This window comes from Phyllostomus hastatus, unplaced genomic scaffold (assembly GCF_019186645.2).
Source record: "Phyllostomus hastatus isolate PE091 unplaced genomic scaffold, TTU_PhHast_1.1 phas_scaffold_585, whole genome shotgun sequence".
In the NCBI taxonomy this organism is placed as follows: Eukaryota; Metazoa; Chordata; class Mammalia; order Chiroptera; family Phyllostomidae; genus Phyllostomus; species Phyllostomus hastatus.
Window position 1 is genome coordinate 29345276 of NW_025334037.1, and position 13521 is coordinate 29358796.

Consider the following 13521-nt stretch of genomic DNA (forward strand, 5'->3'; position numbering starts at 1 on the left):
ATTACCAGGGCCAATGTGACTTCAGGGTAGTACTCGAAACTAGATGTCTTGGAGTTTTCATTTTCCTTCCTACTAATCACATATTTACTCGACTATATAATTCATTTAGCTTCTTTGTTTCAAATTTCTAAAATAAGAATAATGGCTTAGATTACTGTTGCCAAACCTGATCAAGCATTATAGTCATACAGAAGTTCTGATTTAGAAGGCTAGGGCATTATCTCATAATCTGTATTTTACTAGTGATTCTGGTATGCTGATTTAGGAGTTAAAAGACTTCCAAATTGTAAAATGCTCCAACTGTAAAGTGGTAAGCTGCATAATACAAATTGTAAGTGCATTTCAAGGAAGAGAAGTTTACTGAGGGTTAGGGCTGTCAGAGAAGGACTGTGAGAAACTGAGGTTAAGTGGGTGCCCTAGGGAAGCAGGAGAGACACTAGGGCTGTACCTGGATTCCTTTGTGGTGATGACTGATGAGAGCTGATTGGCTGCTAGCCAGGCCCAGGCTTCTGCTTGTGCTGCCTCTCCTCCTAACTGCAACTTGATGCACCTGCAGTGCAAACGGTCCACACACAGAAAACTAACTTGCTGAAAAGCACCACCTTATTTTGTTAGGACAGTTAGAGATAAGACAACCTGAGCTCTAGTCTAGTCAATTCACTGCTGGGAGACTGGCTCTTCTCTCTCCTCACGGCCACATAACTGAATGACCTACAAGGCCATCAACAAGTATTAGGAGATAACTGACTTTCAAGAGAAAACTGGTGTTGAAAAATTCTGTAAGTTAATATCCCCAATCTACAAACTACTTGACTAATCTTTAGGTATAAGTTAACTTCACCAAGGAGTATTTTTTGATTGATTTTAATTATTTTATTGTTCAATTACTGTTGTCTGTAGTACTTTTTAATAAGGCTTTCAGGGCCTAATAGCTGTCCTAAAGGACTGAAGAGGACACATGACCTGCCTCAAAAGAACAGGTTGTGGGAATATGGGTCCAAGAAAGCCAGATCTTCTCAGGAGAAACTATAAATCAGTATTTAAAAAAATCACAATCAACTAAATGAAATAAAAAAAAGAACAAACCCTTTGTGCTGACTAAACTAAAATACTGGCTTATTGACCCCTGCCTCACACTGAGCAACAGCACTTTTGCATTAGAAAATTAACACTATAAAGACAAGGGCATACACACTTGAAAGCAAGCCCCTCAAAGACTGGCGTTAAGGGAAGCTTAAACGTCTGACAGAGTGATATGGCGGTGTCGAAAAGGCCGGCTTGAACCAGGAGAGTGACCATCTCCTCTGCTGACGAGCTTCCTGTGGAAACGGAAAAGCGCCACTCAGTGCGACCAGAGGTATGCGCTAACGAGCCCCCCAACTGTCAGTTGAGAGTATCTCAGAAGGACAGCATGCTTTGTAGCCGCCTAGCATGGCCCTCCAGCGTGCTGCTGGCACTGACAGACTGCTGCGTCCCCACCTGCAACAGCGACTGCCGACGGCTCGTGCTGAGCCAGCGCCAGGCGAACGCGAGCCAGGATGCACTCTTTCTCTAGGTCTTCCAGGTCCAGGATTTCAATCTGCCGATTTGCTGCCAGCCAAAGACAAACAATTTCAACTCTCCAAATCAAAGGAAGTACCTACAGACTAACTCAACCTAAATGCAAAAGAAGTACCTACAGACTAACTCAACCTGTCGATTTCCACTAGATATTATGTAACTGTGCATTTAATTTCCACGGTGAGAAGGCAGGTGGCTCATAAAAGCTAACTTAAAGCAGCATCCTGCTTCAAACGTACAGCTGAGTCAAATGAAAGCAGTACTTGAATCACAGCTGCAGTGAGGCGGTGCTTACAAGGTGTTTTACATATTATTCATCTAAATCTTAGAACCATAAGATACTGTCATCTCTATCAGTAAGAAAGGAGCATGCCCAAAGCGAGAGAGGCGGAATTAAAGCCAGGTGTCCCACCCTGGAGCCCAGGCTCTCTAAGGAAGGGCATCATGCCTCCGTAGTGGCGTCCAAGGAGCCTGACAAAACAAAAGTCTGCTACTAAGCTGATTTAAATGCAAGAAACGAAACACACTTTTTAAGCACTTTCATTTCTCATACAGCCATACAAAGTCTTCAAAGTGCCACCAACCAAACTTTAGCAGATTAATATATTGAAAATACACTGAAAAAGGGAACTTTACAATAGTCCTACAATGTAACTACTATACATATATAATATACAGTATACTACAATGTAAGTACATTTAAACAGCAAAACAACACTCTGATACGACAACAGAATCACCGTCCAGCGAAGAATCGGTGCGACCCCCGACTCACCTGGGGCGGCGGTGCACTCTCCATCATGGTTCCTCTTAGGGGACGCGCCAGGGCGGTCATACTGAAACGACAGTCACTTAACTGTGAAAAATCACTGTTTTAATTTGCATCCAGGGCTTTCCTGCTTCAACTCTCGCAACAGAAATTATTTAACCAGCACAAGTCTTCTCACAAAGGCACTGCAACTGTCAGACGAAAATGGAATGTCTGCCAAGGTGGCTCATTTACTCTAACACGTTGCTGAGTCTGACGACATGGATTTCTGGTCTCCGTATAAATCACCTGACTTTCCCTGGTTGCAGATATATTCTCCACTCAGAATTCTGGGAAACTGCTTACTAAATGTAGGAGCTATACAATACAAGTAGCTGGGGACATATGACTACATCGGCATGACCAAAAAAACTCGAAGTGTACATTCTTTAAAATAGTCACTGTACACTGAATTAACACAAATGAATGAAGTAACGGCAGCCACTACCATTTATTGAGCACTTTTTGTGGGCCAGGCACTGTTACAGTTCTAAGCAATCTGCACATAAATTATCTCATTTGAATACCCTAACAATTCTGTAAGGTAGACATTAATATTATCATCATCTCTATTTTATGCAAGAGAATAACTGGACAGCAAAAGATTAATTTGCCTGAAGTTAGTCAGGTCTCTCCAACTCCAAAACTGCTCTGTAACACTTCTTCCTACAATGATTCTGAGCTTGGGAACTAACAAGGCAGTAATATAGACCAACCAAACTGCTGCAAAAATAGATTAAATTCCCAAATATCCCAAGAGAAGTTTTAAGTGACACAAAAGAAGACGAGGTCATAGTTTTGAAAAGACCAAACCAAATAAATAAATAAAATGATCCCTAAACTCCAAGACAAAAAGTTTTCATACCACTGCACCAGATGCTGGCTGCACAATCCATGCGTATTCCGGGCGAATAAGTCGTAAACAGTTAATAGCAGCCAGATAACAGTTGCCTTGCTTCTCAAGTCCCCGGAGAGTTCGAACCTCTCTGCCGAGACGCATTCCGTACTCAAACATCGCTGTGCCGGCTGTGAGGCAATAATAAATCAGACAGCAGAATTTCTGAAATGGGTTTCTTTAGAGATATACAGAATTTGCTTTACTTATCAAATATGAAACTGGAAAACAAAACTGAGTTTTTAATTTAAAACCACACACACGCACACACACAATCACGTTGGTGAGGATGCGGAAAAATGGGAGCCTTGTGCAGTGCTGGCGGGAGTGTAAACTGGTACAGCCACCATGGAAGACAATATGGCAGTTCTCAAAAAATTAAAAACACAATCACCTCACGATCCAGCAGTTCCACTTTTCAGAATATACCCTCCCAAAATTGAAAGCAAGGTCTTGAAGAGGTATCTGTCCACCCTTGTTCAGTATGCACAATAGACAAAAATGGAAGCAATCCAAGTATCATTCCATGGATAAATAAAATGTGACATATACATATAGTATCATTCACTCTTAAAAAAAACCCCCAAATTTTGACATGATACAACATAGATGAACCTTGAAGACATCACATACACTGAGTGAAACAAGCCAGTCCCAAAAAGAAAAATGTATGACTCTAACAGCGACATTCACAGGCAGAAGGGGATGGCGGTGGTTGTCCGAGGCTGGGGGACGAGGGCTGAGGGCTCGGGGACTTGTTTAATGGACAGAGTTTCAGTTCTGTGAGAGGAGAAGACCTTGGCGGATCGGCGGCCCAGTCACGTGAATGTACTCAATACTGCTGAGCTGCACACTTAAAAATGGTTAAGGTGGTAAATGTTAAATGAATTTTACTAAACTTAAAAAAAAAATGGTTTCTCAATGCTAATGACTTTTGCTTTGGAAAGTACAATGTTAATTATTTCAAGTAATAAATTACCAACTTGTGTTTCAACACAAGATTAAAACAAATGGGAAGTTGTTTAATGAGTACAGAGTTTCTGTTTTGTAAGACTGAAAAGAGGTCTGAAGACTGGTTACACAGCAATGTGGATGCGCTTAACGTGACTTAAAAATGGCTAACACTGCACAGTTTGTGTGTACTTTGCCACAGTGAAAAAAGCTCCCCCCAACTATTATGTAAACTGCTATTTCTGACTATTATTAGGTCCTACATTCCCAGATAGGACAGAAGACTAGCTTAGGGAGCTTGTCTCAGCTGAATAGTCACCTACCTCCACCCAGGATTCTGAGACCAAGAGATGTGTGGATGCTCTGTTTAGGAACTCAGACTCTTATTTTTTAACAATACTGTAGCTACACAGGTTGATTAAATATTGAATAATACATTTTCCTAAGATAGCATGGGACTCCAGAAACCAAAGAATATTAAAAAAATTTCTTTCAGTTTTTGAATGAAACTATTTTTCATTCTAACAAATTAAAAACATTTTTTAAAATGTATTGATTTTAGAGAAAGAGGGGAGCATCAGTTTGTTGTTTCACTTATTTATGCATTTATTTGTTGACTCTTGTGTATGCCCTGACCGGTATTAAACCTGCAACCTTGGTGTATCAGCATGATGCTCTAACCAACTGAGCTACCTGGTCAGGGCCCAAAAATATTTTTGAGTGCCTGTAATATGTAGGACATTTTGCTAGAGCAACAGTATTGCTCCAGAAAAACCTAAACATTTATTGGTTAACTGGTTTTAACCAGGTCAGCTAAGGGATGTTATTATTGTGAAACCAAACAATGGGAGATCTTTATCTTTAACCCTTCCTGTATGATTCAAGAAAATAAAAGAATGTGCACACATGCTTTTAGGCAAAGAGACAGATTCATGGATATGGAGAGAGTTTTGATGGTTGCCAGACGGGAGGGGAGGTGTGGGGGAATGGGTGAAGAGGTGAGGGGATTAGTAGTTACAGAATATCATGAGGACATAAAGTACAATACAGGAAATGGAGCAGCCAAAGAACTTATGCACATGACCCATGGACATGAACAATGGTGGGGGCACTGCCTGAGGGAGTGGGGAGTGCTGGGTGGAGGGGGGGACGGGGAAAAATTGGGACGACTGTAATAGCATAATCAATAAAATATAACTAAAAATAAAATAAAACGAGATAGTAGACACACATAGAAGGCCATCTTACTGGAAATGCATCAAAAGTGTTCTAGAATTGGAGTGCTTATCTTTAAAGCTAACAGGTAGTCTTCAAAAGGGTGAAGCTACCCTTGCCCTTAAACATAATTTCCCCAAATGCTTGTAGAGAACATTTGTCCAGTAGCAAAAATAAAGTAAAAACCACACAGGTCAAATACATAATGTATTTGTAAAACATGATGAGACTGACAAGGCTGCCTCCAACACAGGCCGTCAGCTCCAGTGCTCACCCTTCCGGTAGTTGTGGCGATAGATGTGAAAGGCATAGAGAAGCTCGTAGTAATTATGAGTCATGAGGTCCACAGCCCTGGCCCGTGATTCAATTATTCCCACAACCTAAGGACAGGGAAGTGATCAGACATCAAAGTTAGTGGCCATCACGACAACCAACACAGTCGTGCCCAGTCATCGGTGAATAAATAAAGTTACCTCATTATGCAGATTGACATAGGGAAACTCGACAAGATCCTGCAGCTGCGAGCGTTCACAAAGAACGACCACCAGCTGCCGTAAACAGTCTAACTGCCTAAGGAAAGAAGAGAAGAGAAAAGGGAGATGAGGGTAAACTGTCTTTGTGGGTTAAACGGTGTCAGTAAATGGCCTCCTTGAAAACAGACTGAGACTGACTAACCTGCTGGAGTCAGGAATTTGGGTTAAAGCTTCATACGCTTGGCTATTGTGACCCAAATCCAAATGATGTTTGAAAATGCATGTCCTTAAAGTGGCCTAAGTATCAAGTATAGGGGAAAAAAGATTAAATATAAATTAAATCATCACATTCACGACAAACCTCAAGGGAAATGACTAGGTTATATTTAGTTCTTACCTGACTCTTCCAGTCATCCCCTGCTTCAGTTACTGCTGACGTAGCCAACTGAATAACTAGTTCAGGCAAACCAACAACATCGAGTAGGCGCAAAACCTACAGAGAAATAGAAGAAACTTCCATTAAAATTAATATGCTAATGCACTCCAAACTGAGATATGATTTTAAGTCCATCAAATAACTGGGTAAGATAAAGATTAAATCAAAGCTGCTGACAAGGTAAGCATGAGGATTATTTGGGCAACATTTGAGATTTTCCTTTAGATTCTGCTGTTAAACAACATGATTGTTGTAAAACTTCCTATTGGTCTTTTTTTGTTCACAGCTCTACACTCAATGTTTATCACACAGTAAGCTCTCAGTATTTGCTGAGTGAAGGAACAAATATAATTTCACTGCTAACTTTTTGTACTGTTTAGGCCATAGATGAATTTAAAGCCTAGTTAATAATATTAATACCATAGTCTTATAAAAACCCTAAACAGGTTACATTAATGTTTGACATAACCCACTTCCAGTACAAGAATAGCGCTCGCTCTCCAAACTGTTTAAATTGTTCGCCTTGTTAACGGCATCTGTGCACACTCTAGACACGTGCTCATGTGCTTCCTTATATACACCCACTTCTCTCAGACATGTGTATGAAACACTCAAATTTATAGACAGATAAAAATAGTATAAAATTATTTTTACTTATTACTATTTATTATTAAGTTTTCTTCATTAACAGTATAAAAACATCTTTTTGTTCTGGATACTCAGCTTTTTCTAAGGTTATACTTTTCACTCAAGTGCAGCATGTTTAGAAATGTGCACAAACCCTAAGGACACAGCTGGCTGACTGTTCACAAAGTAAACACGCCCGTGCCACCAGCACCCAAAATGAGAATGATAATGTATCAGCACTCCAAGTCTCCGGTGTGGCTCCTTCCAGCCACTACTGACTTCGTTTTTTTTTTTTTATTCCTCACCCAAGGATATGATTTTAGAGAGAGAGGGAGGGATAGAAAAAGGGAGAGAAACATCGATCAAATGCCTCTTGTATGTGCCCCAGCAAGGGACTGAACCCCTGGCCTAGGCAGGTGCCCTGAGTGGGAATCAAACTCATGACTTTTCGATTTACAGGATGACGTTCCAACCAACTGAACCACACCAGTGAGGGCACCACTACTGACTTTTAACAGTTGTTTTTAATTTCATAGAAACAGAATCTAATGGTATATGTTTTTTGTGTATCTGACCTCTTTTGCTTAACATGTTTGTAAACTGATCTATGTTATCACACGCAGCAATGAATTTCATTGAAAGAATATATACCATAATTCACTGATCCATTCTGTTAATGAATACTTGGGTTGTTTCTAATATGACTTTTATGACTATGCTTGGAACATAAATTATACAAATCTTTCGGTAAATATGGGCATCTGTCTGGATCTATTTAGAACTGCGATCACTTGGTCTTAATGTGTCAATGACTGGAGCTACTAGATACTGAGTTTCCCAAAGCGGCTGTAACCAATCAAAGCGGCTATACTCCACACCACAGGTGATTAAGATGCTTGACGTCTTGATAGTTTTCATACTATCTTGAATTGACATTTCAATTCAAGGTACACTCATTTAGATCTTAAAATAGCATCCTGAAAAGTCCAATAGTTTTTGGCTGACTTGTCAGATCTGATTATGGACGGTCACTGTTCTTACCTTGCAGTGTGGCTGACGAAGAGCCTGTATCAAAGGTAGAAGTGTCAGCCCTAAATTTTCCTCACTTTCTTGTATTTTGTTAGTATCTCCAATATGGTTTCTTTGCAGGAGTTTTTAAAAGCCATGTCCATATTCTAAAGGTGATTTTCATTAAAATTAAGGAATATAATGTATAAATCAATTTAACCAGGCAAACCTAACCTACTGAAATGAAGTGGACGAGGGTGCCACTATGTACCCCCACCCTTCGCTGAGACACTCACTCTTCCCTCAGATGTCTACCTGGAGGCTAAGTGACAAATGACCACTTGGTAAAAGGGCCAAATAAAGGCATCAGAGTCAATCTTTATGATAAACATTAGCATATCTTGATCTATTTCTTCTGTGAGTGAGAGTTCCAGTATTTTCTTTCCAAGTACCACTTTGGGGTCTACCGGAGCAGTGATTCTTAATGTTTTCTTAATCAGTAAGTTTCTTCTAACAAAAGCTATGGAGCCTCTCCACAGAAAAAAATACAAACAACATTTTATACCTAATTTCAGGGGATATACTGATGACTTAAATTCATCTGGCTTCAGATTAAAAATTCTTACTTAAAATTCAAAATAATTTTCTCATTAGCAAGATAGTAGAGGGTTATTAATAGATATACATCTATTTCAGTGTTTCAGTATAAATTCATTTATCTCTTTAAAGAACAAGCAACGAACAGAACAGTGGAGTCTGCCTTGTTGCATTTCCTGTTGGGTGGGAAGGCTGAATAACAACACACAGGTATCTGGGACGTAGCATGTCATATAAAGAAGTGACATAAAGAAGAATGCAGCAGGGCCGGGAGACTGCCCACGGTGCCCGTCTGCACGCATGCAAGTGAGAGGCGGGTGCAAGCAAGAGGGACAGCACAACACGTGTTCTTTGTAGGCGAGGCAGGGAGGTGACACCTGAGCAGAAACCCTAATGCCACGAGGGCGGGAGAAAGTTGACTAAAGGAACGGCGGGCAGAAAGGCTCTGAAAAGAACAGAGGATGCGGTTGGCTTGTAGGAGAGGTAAGAAGGCCGCCATAACAACAGTTGAGTGACCAGAGGGAACAGTAGTAGGAGAAAAGCTCAGGAGCCCAATCATAAACTAAGGTTAGACATTTCAAGGTAATTATTTGAGTTATCAACAAAACTGTTAAGTAACAGAATTCTAATGATAACTGGACTAATAAAATGATACAATTTAATTTAAAAACATTTTTCAAATTTAATTAAAATTTTCATTTCTAATTCATTTTCCCTTTACTTGGAAATTCAGGGAATAATTAATTCTTTAATTTTTTTTTTAGATTTTATTTATTTATTTTTAGAGAGAGGAGAAGGGAAGGAGAGAAACGTCAACATGTGGTTGCCTATTGCATGCCCCCTACTGGGGACCTGGCCCTCGACCCAGCCATTCGCCCTGACTGGGAACTGAACCAGCAACCCTTTGGTTTGCAGGCTGGCACTCAATCCACTGATCCACACCAGCCAGGGAGGAATAATTAATTTTTATATTGTTTTTCTCCAAAAATACCAAAGCAATGTGTTTCAGATAAATTTCTACAGAGGGTGGTGGAAAAAGAGCCAAGCAGGACATAATGTACCTTGTCGTAATACTGCAGGCGGGGGGTGGAGACTATCTCCCCATCCTCTGACCGGATCAGGCGATCCAAAAATTCCTCTTTGCCCACTTCAGACGCTGCCTGGCAGAAACATTCCAGGGCCTGGAGAAATAAAATGCTAAGTGACTTACAATGGATTGTTCCACTGCTAGGTGCTCATGTGCTAAAGAAAGCCAAAAAAAGAAACAATGTTGTTTAATGCTGCTGACTACATTCATAATTTCTGACATCTAAACTCTATCTGATGCATTATTAATATTTTTATCTTACTTTTTTACTTAAGTGCTATTAATTAAAAAGTAAACTTTAATAATTATAGATAAATATGTAATGAAGCAGCTGTAGCAACATGTTAACATTTGTAGAATTTGAGCGGTGAATATATATGACTTTATTATAAAAGCTTTTAAACTTTTCTGTATGTTTAAAAGTTTACATAACAGGATGTCAGGGAAAAATTAGAAATGTAAACTAGCATAATAGGAAAAGAAGCTGCCTTAAAAAAATGATATATCACCCACTGACTGATAAACAAAATGTGGTATATCCATACAATGGAATATAATTTGGCCATTAAAAGAAATGATATATGCGACATGGGTGAACCTTTAACATATATGCCAAATGAATGAAATCAGTCACAAAAAAACCCCACAAAGTGCATGATTGCATTAACATAAAATACCCAGGATAGGTAAATTTATTTATTTATTCTCTCTGTGGAGAAATAAAGTAGGCTGGGGGTTGACTAAGGGCTTAAGAGGAGTAGGGGAATTGGGGAGTGATGATTAATAAGTTGGGGTTTCTTTTTGGAGTGATGGAAATGTTCTAAAAATTAACTGTGTATTTGCATAGCTGGGTATATATTAAAAATGTTGACATGTATTATATTAAATTGTATACTCCAAATGGGTGAGTTATAATGATATGTAAATTTTATCTCAAATTGTTACAGAAAATGTTTTCAAAAGCCCTAGGAAGTTACAATAGTTAAAATTAAGTAAGTCAAGCTTTTCCAACAAAACAAATAACACCCCCAAAAGATATAATGAAAGCAATGTAATTGAAAAATACATTTTATTTACTAAAATGCATCCCTAAAACACCTGTATAGGGACAGGAAGGTTTCACTCTTTTCTTCTCTTGTGTCCTAACTAATCTGCAAAGTACCTGAGGCTGAACATTCTCCACAGGCACTAGCAGTCTTCTGTATCCTAATCCAGAGGATTCTAGGCTTCTCACCCCTGCCTCCAACTTCATTTGATGGAAACTAAGTGTCCTCCTTGCGCTAAATTTTGCTCACCACGCAAAGGCAGTTTACCTTCTGGCCCTCTCCTGTAACCAGGTAACACCGTCCCAGCATAAATCGGCGGGAACCAACATTGACTTGACACCAGGGATGAAGCAGTTGAATATAATCCTTAAAGGCATAAAAGGCAGTTTCTGATTAAGAAAATAAATACTCAGTTCCACGTTCTTCACAGATGTGGTCAATCAACAAATGTATTTCCTGACATCACCTGGAGAGCTCAAGCTAATCCTGCTCATCGATTCTTATATGAGGCTATTAGATACTTTATGAAAACAAACGGGACTCCAATAACACAAACACACATATGCTTTCCATCTTAGCAACTTCCTGACTTTTGCTATTTACTGGTTCAACCACTAGATTCCAGGAAAGGATTTAAATGAACAGAGTGGTATGCTGTTTTACCTAATAGACAGAATTGAAAAAAGAAGAAAGGATCCTAGAAAAAGTTTTATTAGGAATGATATTATCGAGAGGGAAGTAAAGAAAGTCTGGAGTAAGTTTTGATGTAAATATAAATTATTATGGTTCTTGTTTTCAGCTCAATTAAAATGCAGACAACATTTACAAAGAAAAAAATTCAGAAATCCCATTCTTTACAAGAATAAGTAAACCTGAGATATTCAACAGTGCTCACCTGCAATTGTACATACTGACAATTTCCCATCAAACATTCTAGAAAGAGGCAACTGGGATTGCTAGGCCACCTAGTCAATGGTTAAGGAGATTTTTTTACGTTTTTTGGCAAAACTTAAACATACACATTGGGTAGTCGAGTGCCATGAAATGGCTTAGTTGAGCTATTCAATAAATATTTGATGAATGTGTAACACTTTACAAGAGATCTAGGTATTAAACATGTACATATCAGTAAAATCTGGCTCAACTCCTGAGCAAAAAACCAAACCAAAAGAAAATAAAAACTGGGATCATATATGAAAATAAGTACTATCATCTTTTGTAGATGGAAAAACACCCAAACTCATTTTAAAATCTTCATTACAAGGCAGAACCAGCCTTAGATTCTTCAGCTAGAAGAGACCTTTTGCCCTGGCTGGTATGAATCGGTGGGTTGCAGCGTGATCCCATGACTGAAAGGTTATGGCCCGTTTAGGACGCTTATGGATCCCCAGTCTGGGTGTGGAGGATGCCAGTTCAGGGGGTGTGTGGGAGGCAATTGATGGATGCTTCTCCTTCACATCGATGTTTCTCTCTCCCCCTCCCTCTCTCTCTAAAGGCAATGAAACAATGTCCTTGGGTGAGGATTAAAAAAAAAAAAAGGAAAAAAGAAACCTTTCAAATGGCTTTTAAATAAAAGGATACAAGAGCTGCAATAAATAACCGGTAATTGCAGTAATCATCTCAGGCCAGTTCAACCCAGTCTGGCTCAGAGGTGCCTTTGGTTGAGAGAAGAGATGAGATATAATGTGTTTTCTTGCAACTTCTTGGAAGAATAATTCCACAATTGTCTGAGGGCTAGATACTTAAAAAAGGAAAAGAAAAAGAAATGACAATACGAACTTGTGATAGCAGTATCAGTTTTTAATTAGGACAGTCTACCAATTCATTTTATGCCTGTAACAAAGAACACTTACTATTTTGAAATATAAAATGCACCATTGGGCCCTGGCTGGTGTGGCTCAGTGGGCTAAGCACCGGCCTGCAAACCAAAAGGTCGCCAGTTTGATTCCCTGTTGGGGCACATGCCTGGGGTGCAGGCAGGATTCCCAGTTGGGGGCGTGTGAGAGGCAACCAATCGATGTGTCTCTCGCACACTGATGTCTCTCCCCTACTTTCTCCCTCCCTTCCCCTCTCTACAAGTAAATAAACAAAATCTTAAAAAAAGTTAAAAAAAAATGCACCGTTGAGATTATCAACGGCAATATAAATAAAAGCAATTTGTAAATTGTGAAGTACTATACGAATGCAATTTAAAAAGCCAGTTAAATCAACACTGTAGTCACGGTTTTCCACTGGTCTCATTTAACCTAAGTGTCTCCCCTAGAAAAGTATTTACAATAAAAATAGCTTGAAAATTCCAAGGTTTATACAAAAAAAAAAACCACAATAAATTCCTCAGGATGGTTCTCAAGCATGAGAGAGGGTCCCTTTTTGAACATATACTGATTAAGATCACAAAAGCTACCACGAACTTAGTAAACTTAAAAAGTGACTTTGAATTAATCACTGGAGTGTCAAAGCAGCAACACCCCCAATTTATGCCTCGTCTGGGACTACGGTTTCCACAAGACCCGCTGTCACAACCAGAGGTCTCAGGCCACAGCGTGCACAAACCCTCTCCAAGTGAAAGTAGAGCCTCGCCAAACTTTCTATGATAAACGTGGTGAGAGACCACTTTAATGAATATATAATAACTGCCACATTTATAATCAGATGCATACACAGTCCAGTCCTTACCAAATTTATTCGCCATTAAAGCACTAGAGTCAGTCAGTTCCAGTACTGATAAGTGTTGGAGGTTAGACTCCCTGTGAAAAAAGGGGGAAAAACCAGCTTCGTAAATTCTGTGATGCCCAACATGACTTCAACAAGCTATTCT

At 39.4% G+C, this 13521-nt stretch overlaps 1 protein-coding gene across 1 annotated transcript in view; it reads right to left on the reverse strand.

Moving 5' to 3' along the window:
• Positions 1-13521, reverse strand: part of NUP160 (nucleoporin 160) — a 40425-nt gene that overhangs the window by 3643 nt on the left and 23261 nt on the right. The window contains exons 19-32 of the mRNA XM_045825630.1: positions 13380-13450; positions 12285-12444; positions 11599-11668; positions 10971-11069; positions 9632-9751; positions 6300-6395; positions 6105-6199; positions 5903-5999; positions 5704-5809; positions 3234-3394; positions 2336-2396; positions 1480-1590; positions 1196-1319; positions 449-550 (exon numbers count right to left, since the gene is read on the reverse strand). Of these exons, the coding sequence (XP_045681586.1) occupies positions 449-550; positions 1196-1319; positions 1480-1590; positions 2336-2396; positions 3234-3394; positions 5704-5809; positions 5903-5999; positions 6105-6199; positions 6300-6395; positions 9632-9751; positions 10971-11069; positions 11599-11668; positions 12285-12444; positions 13380-13450 (1473 nt within the window). The remainder of the gene's footprint in view (positions 1-448; positions 551-1195; positions 1320-1479; positions 1591-2335; positions 2397-3233; positions 3395-5703; positions 5810-5902; positions 6000-6104; positions 6200-6299; positions 6396-9631; positions 9752-10970; positions 11070-11598; positions 11669-12284; positions 12445-13379; positions 13451-13521) is intronic.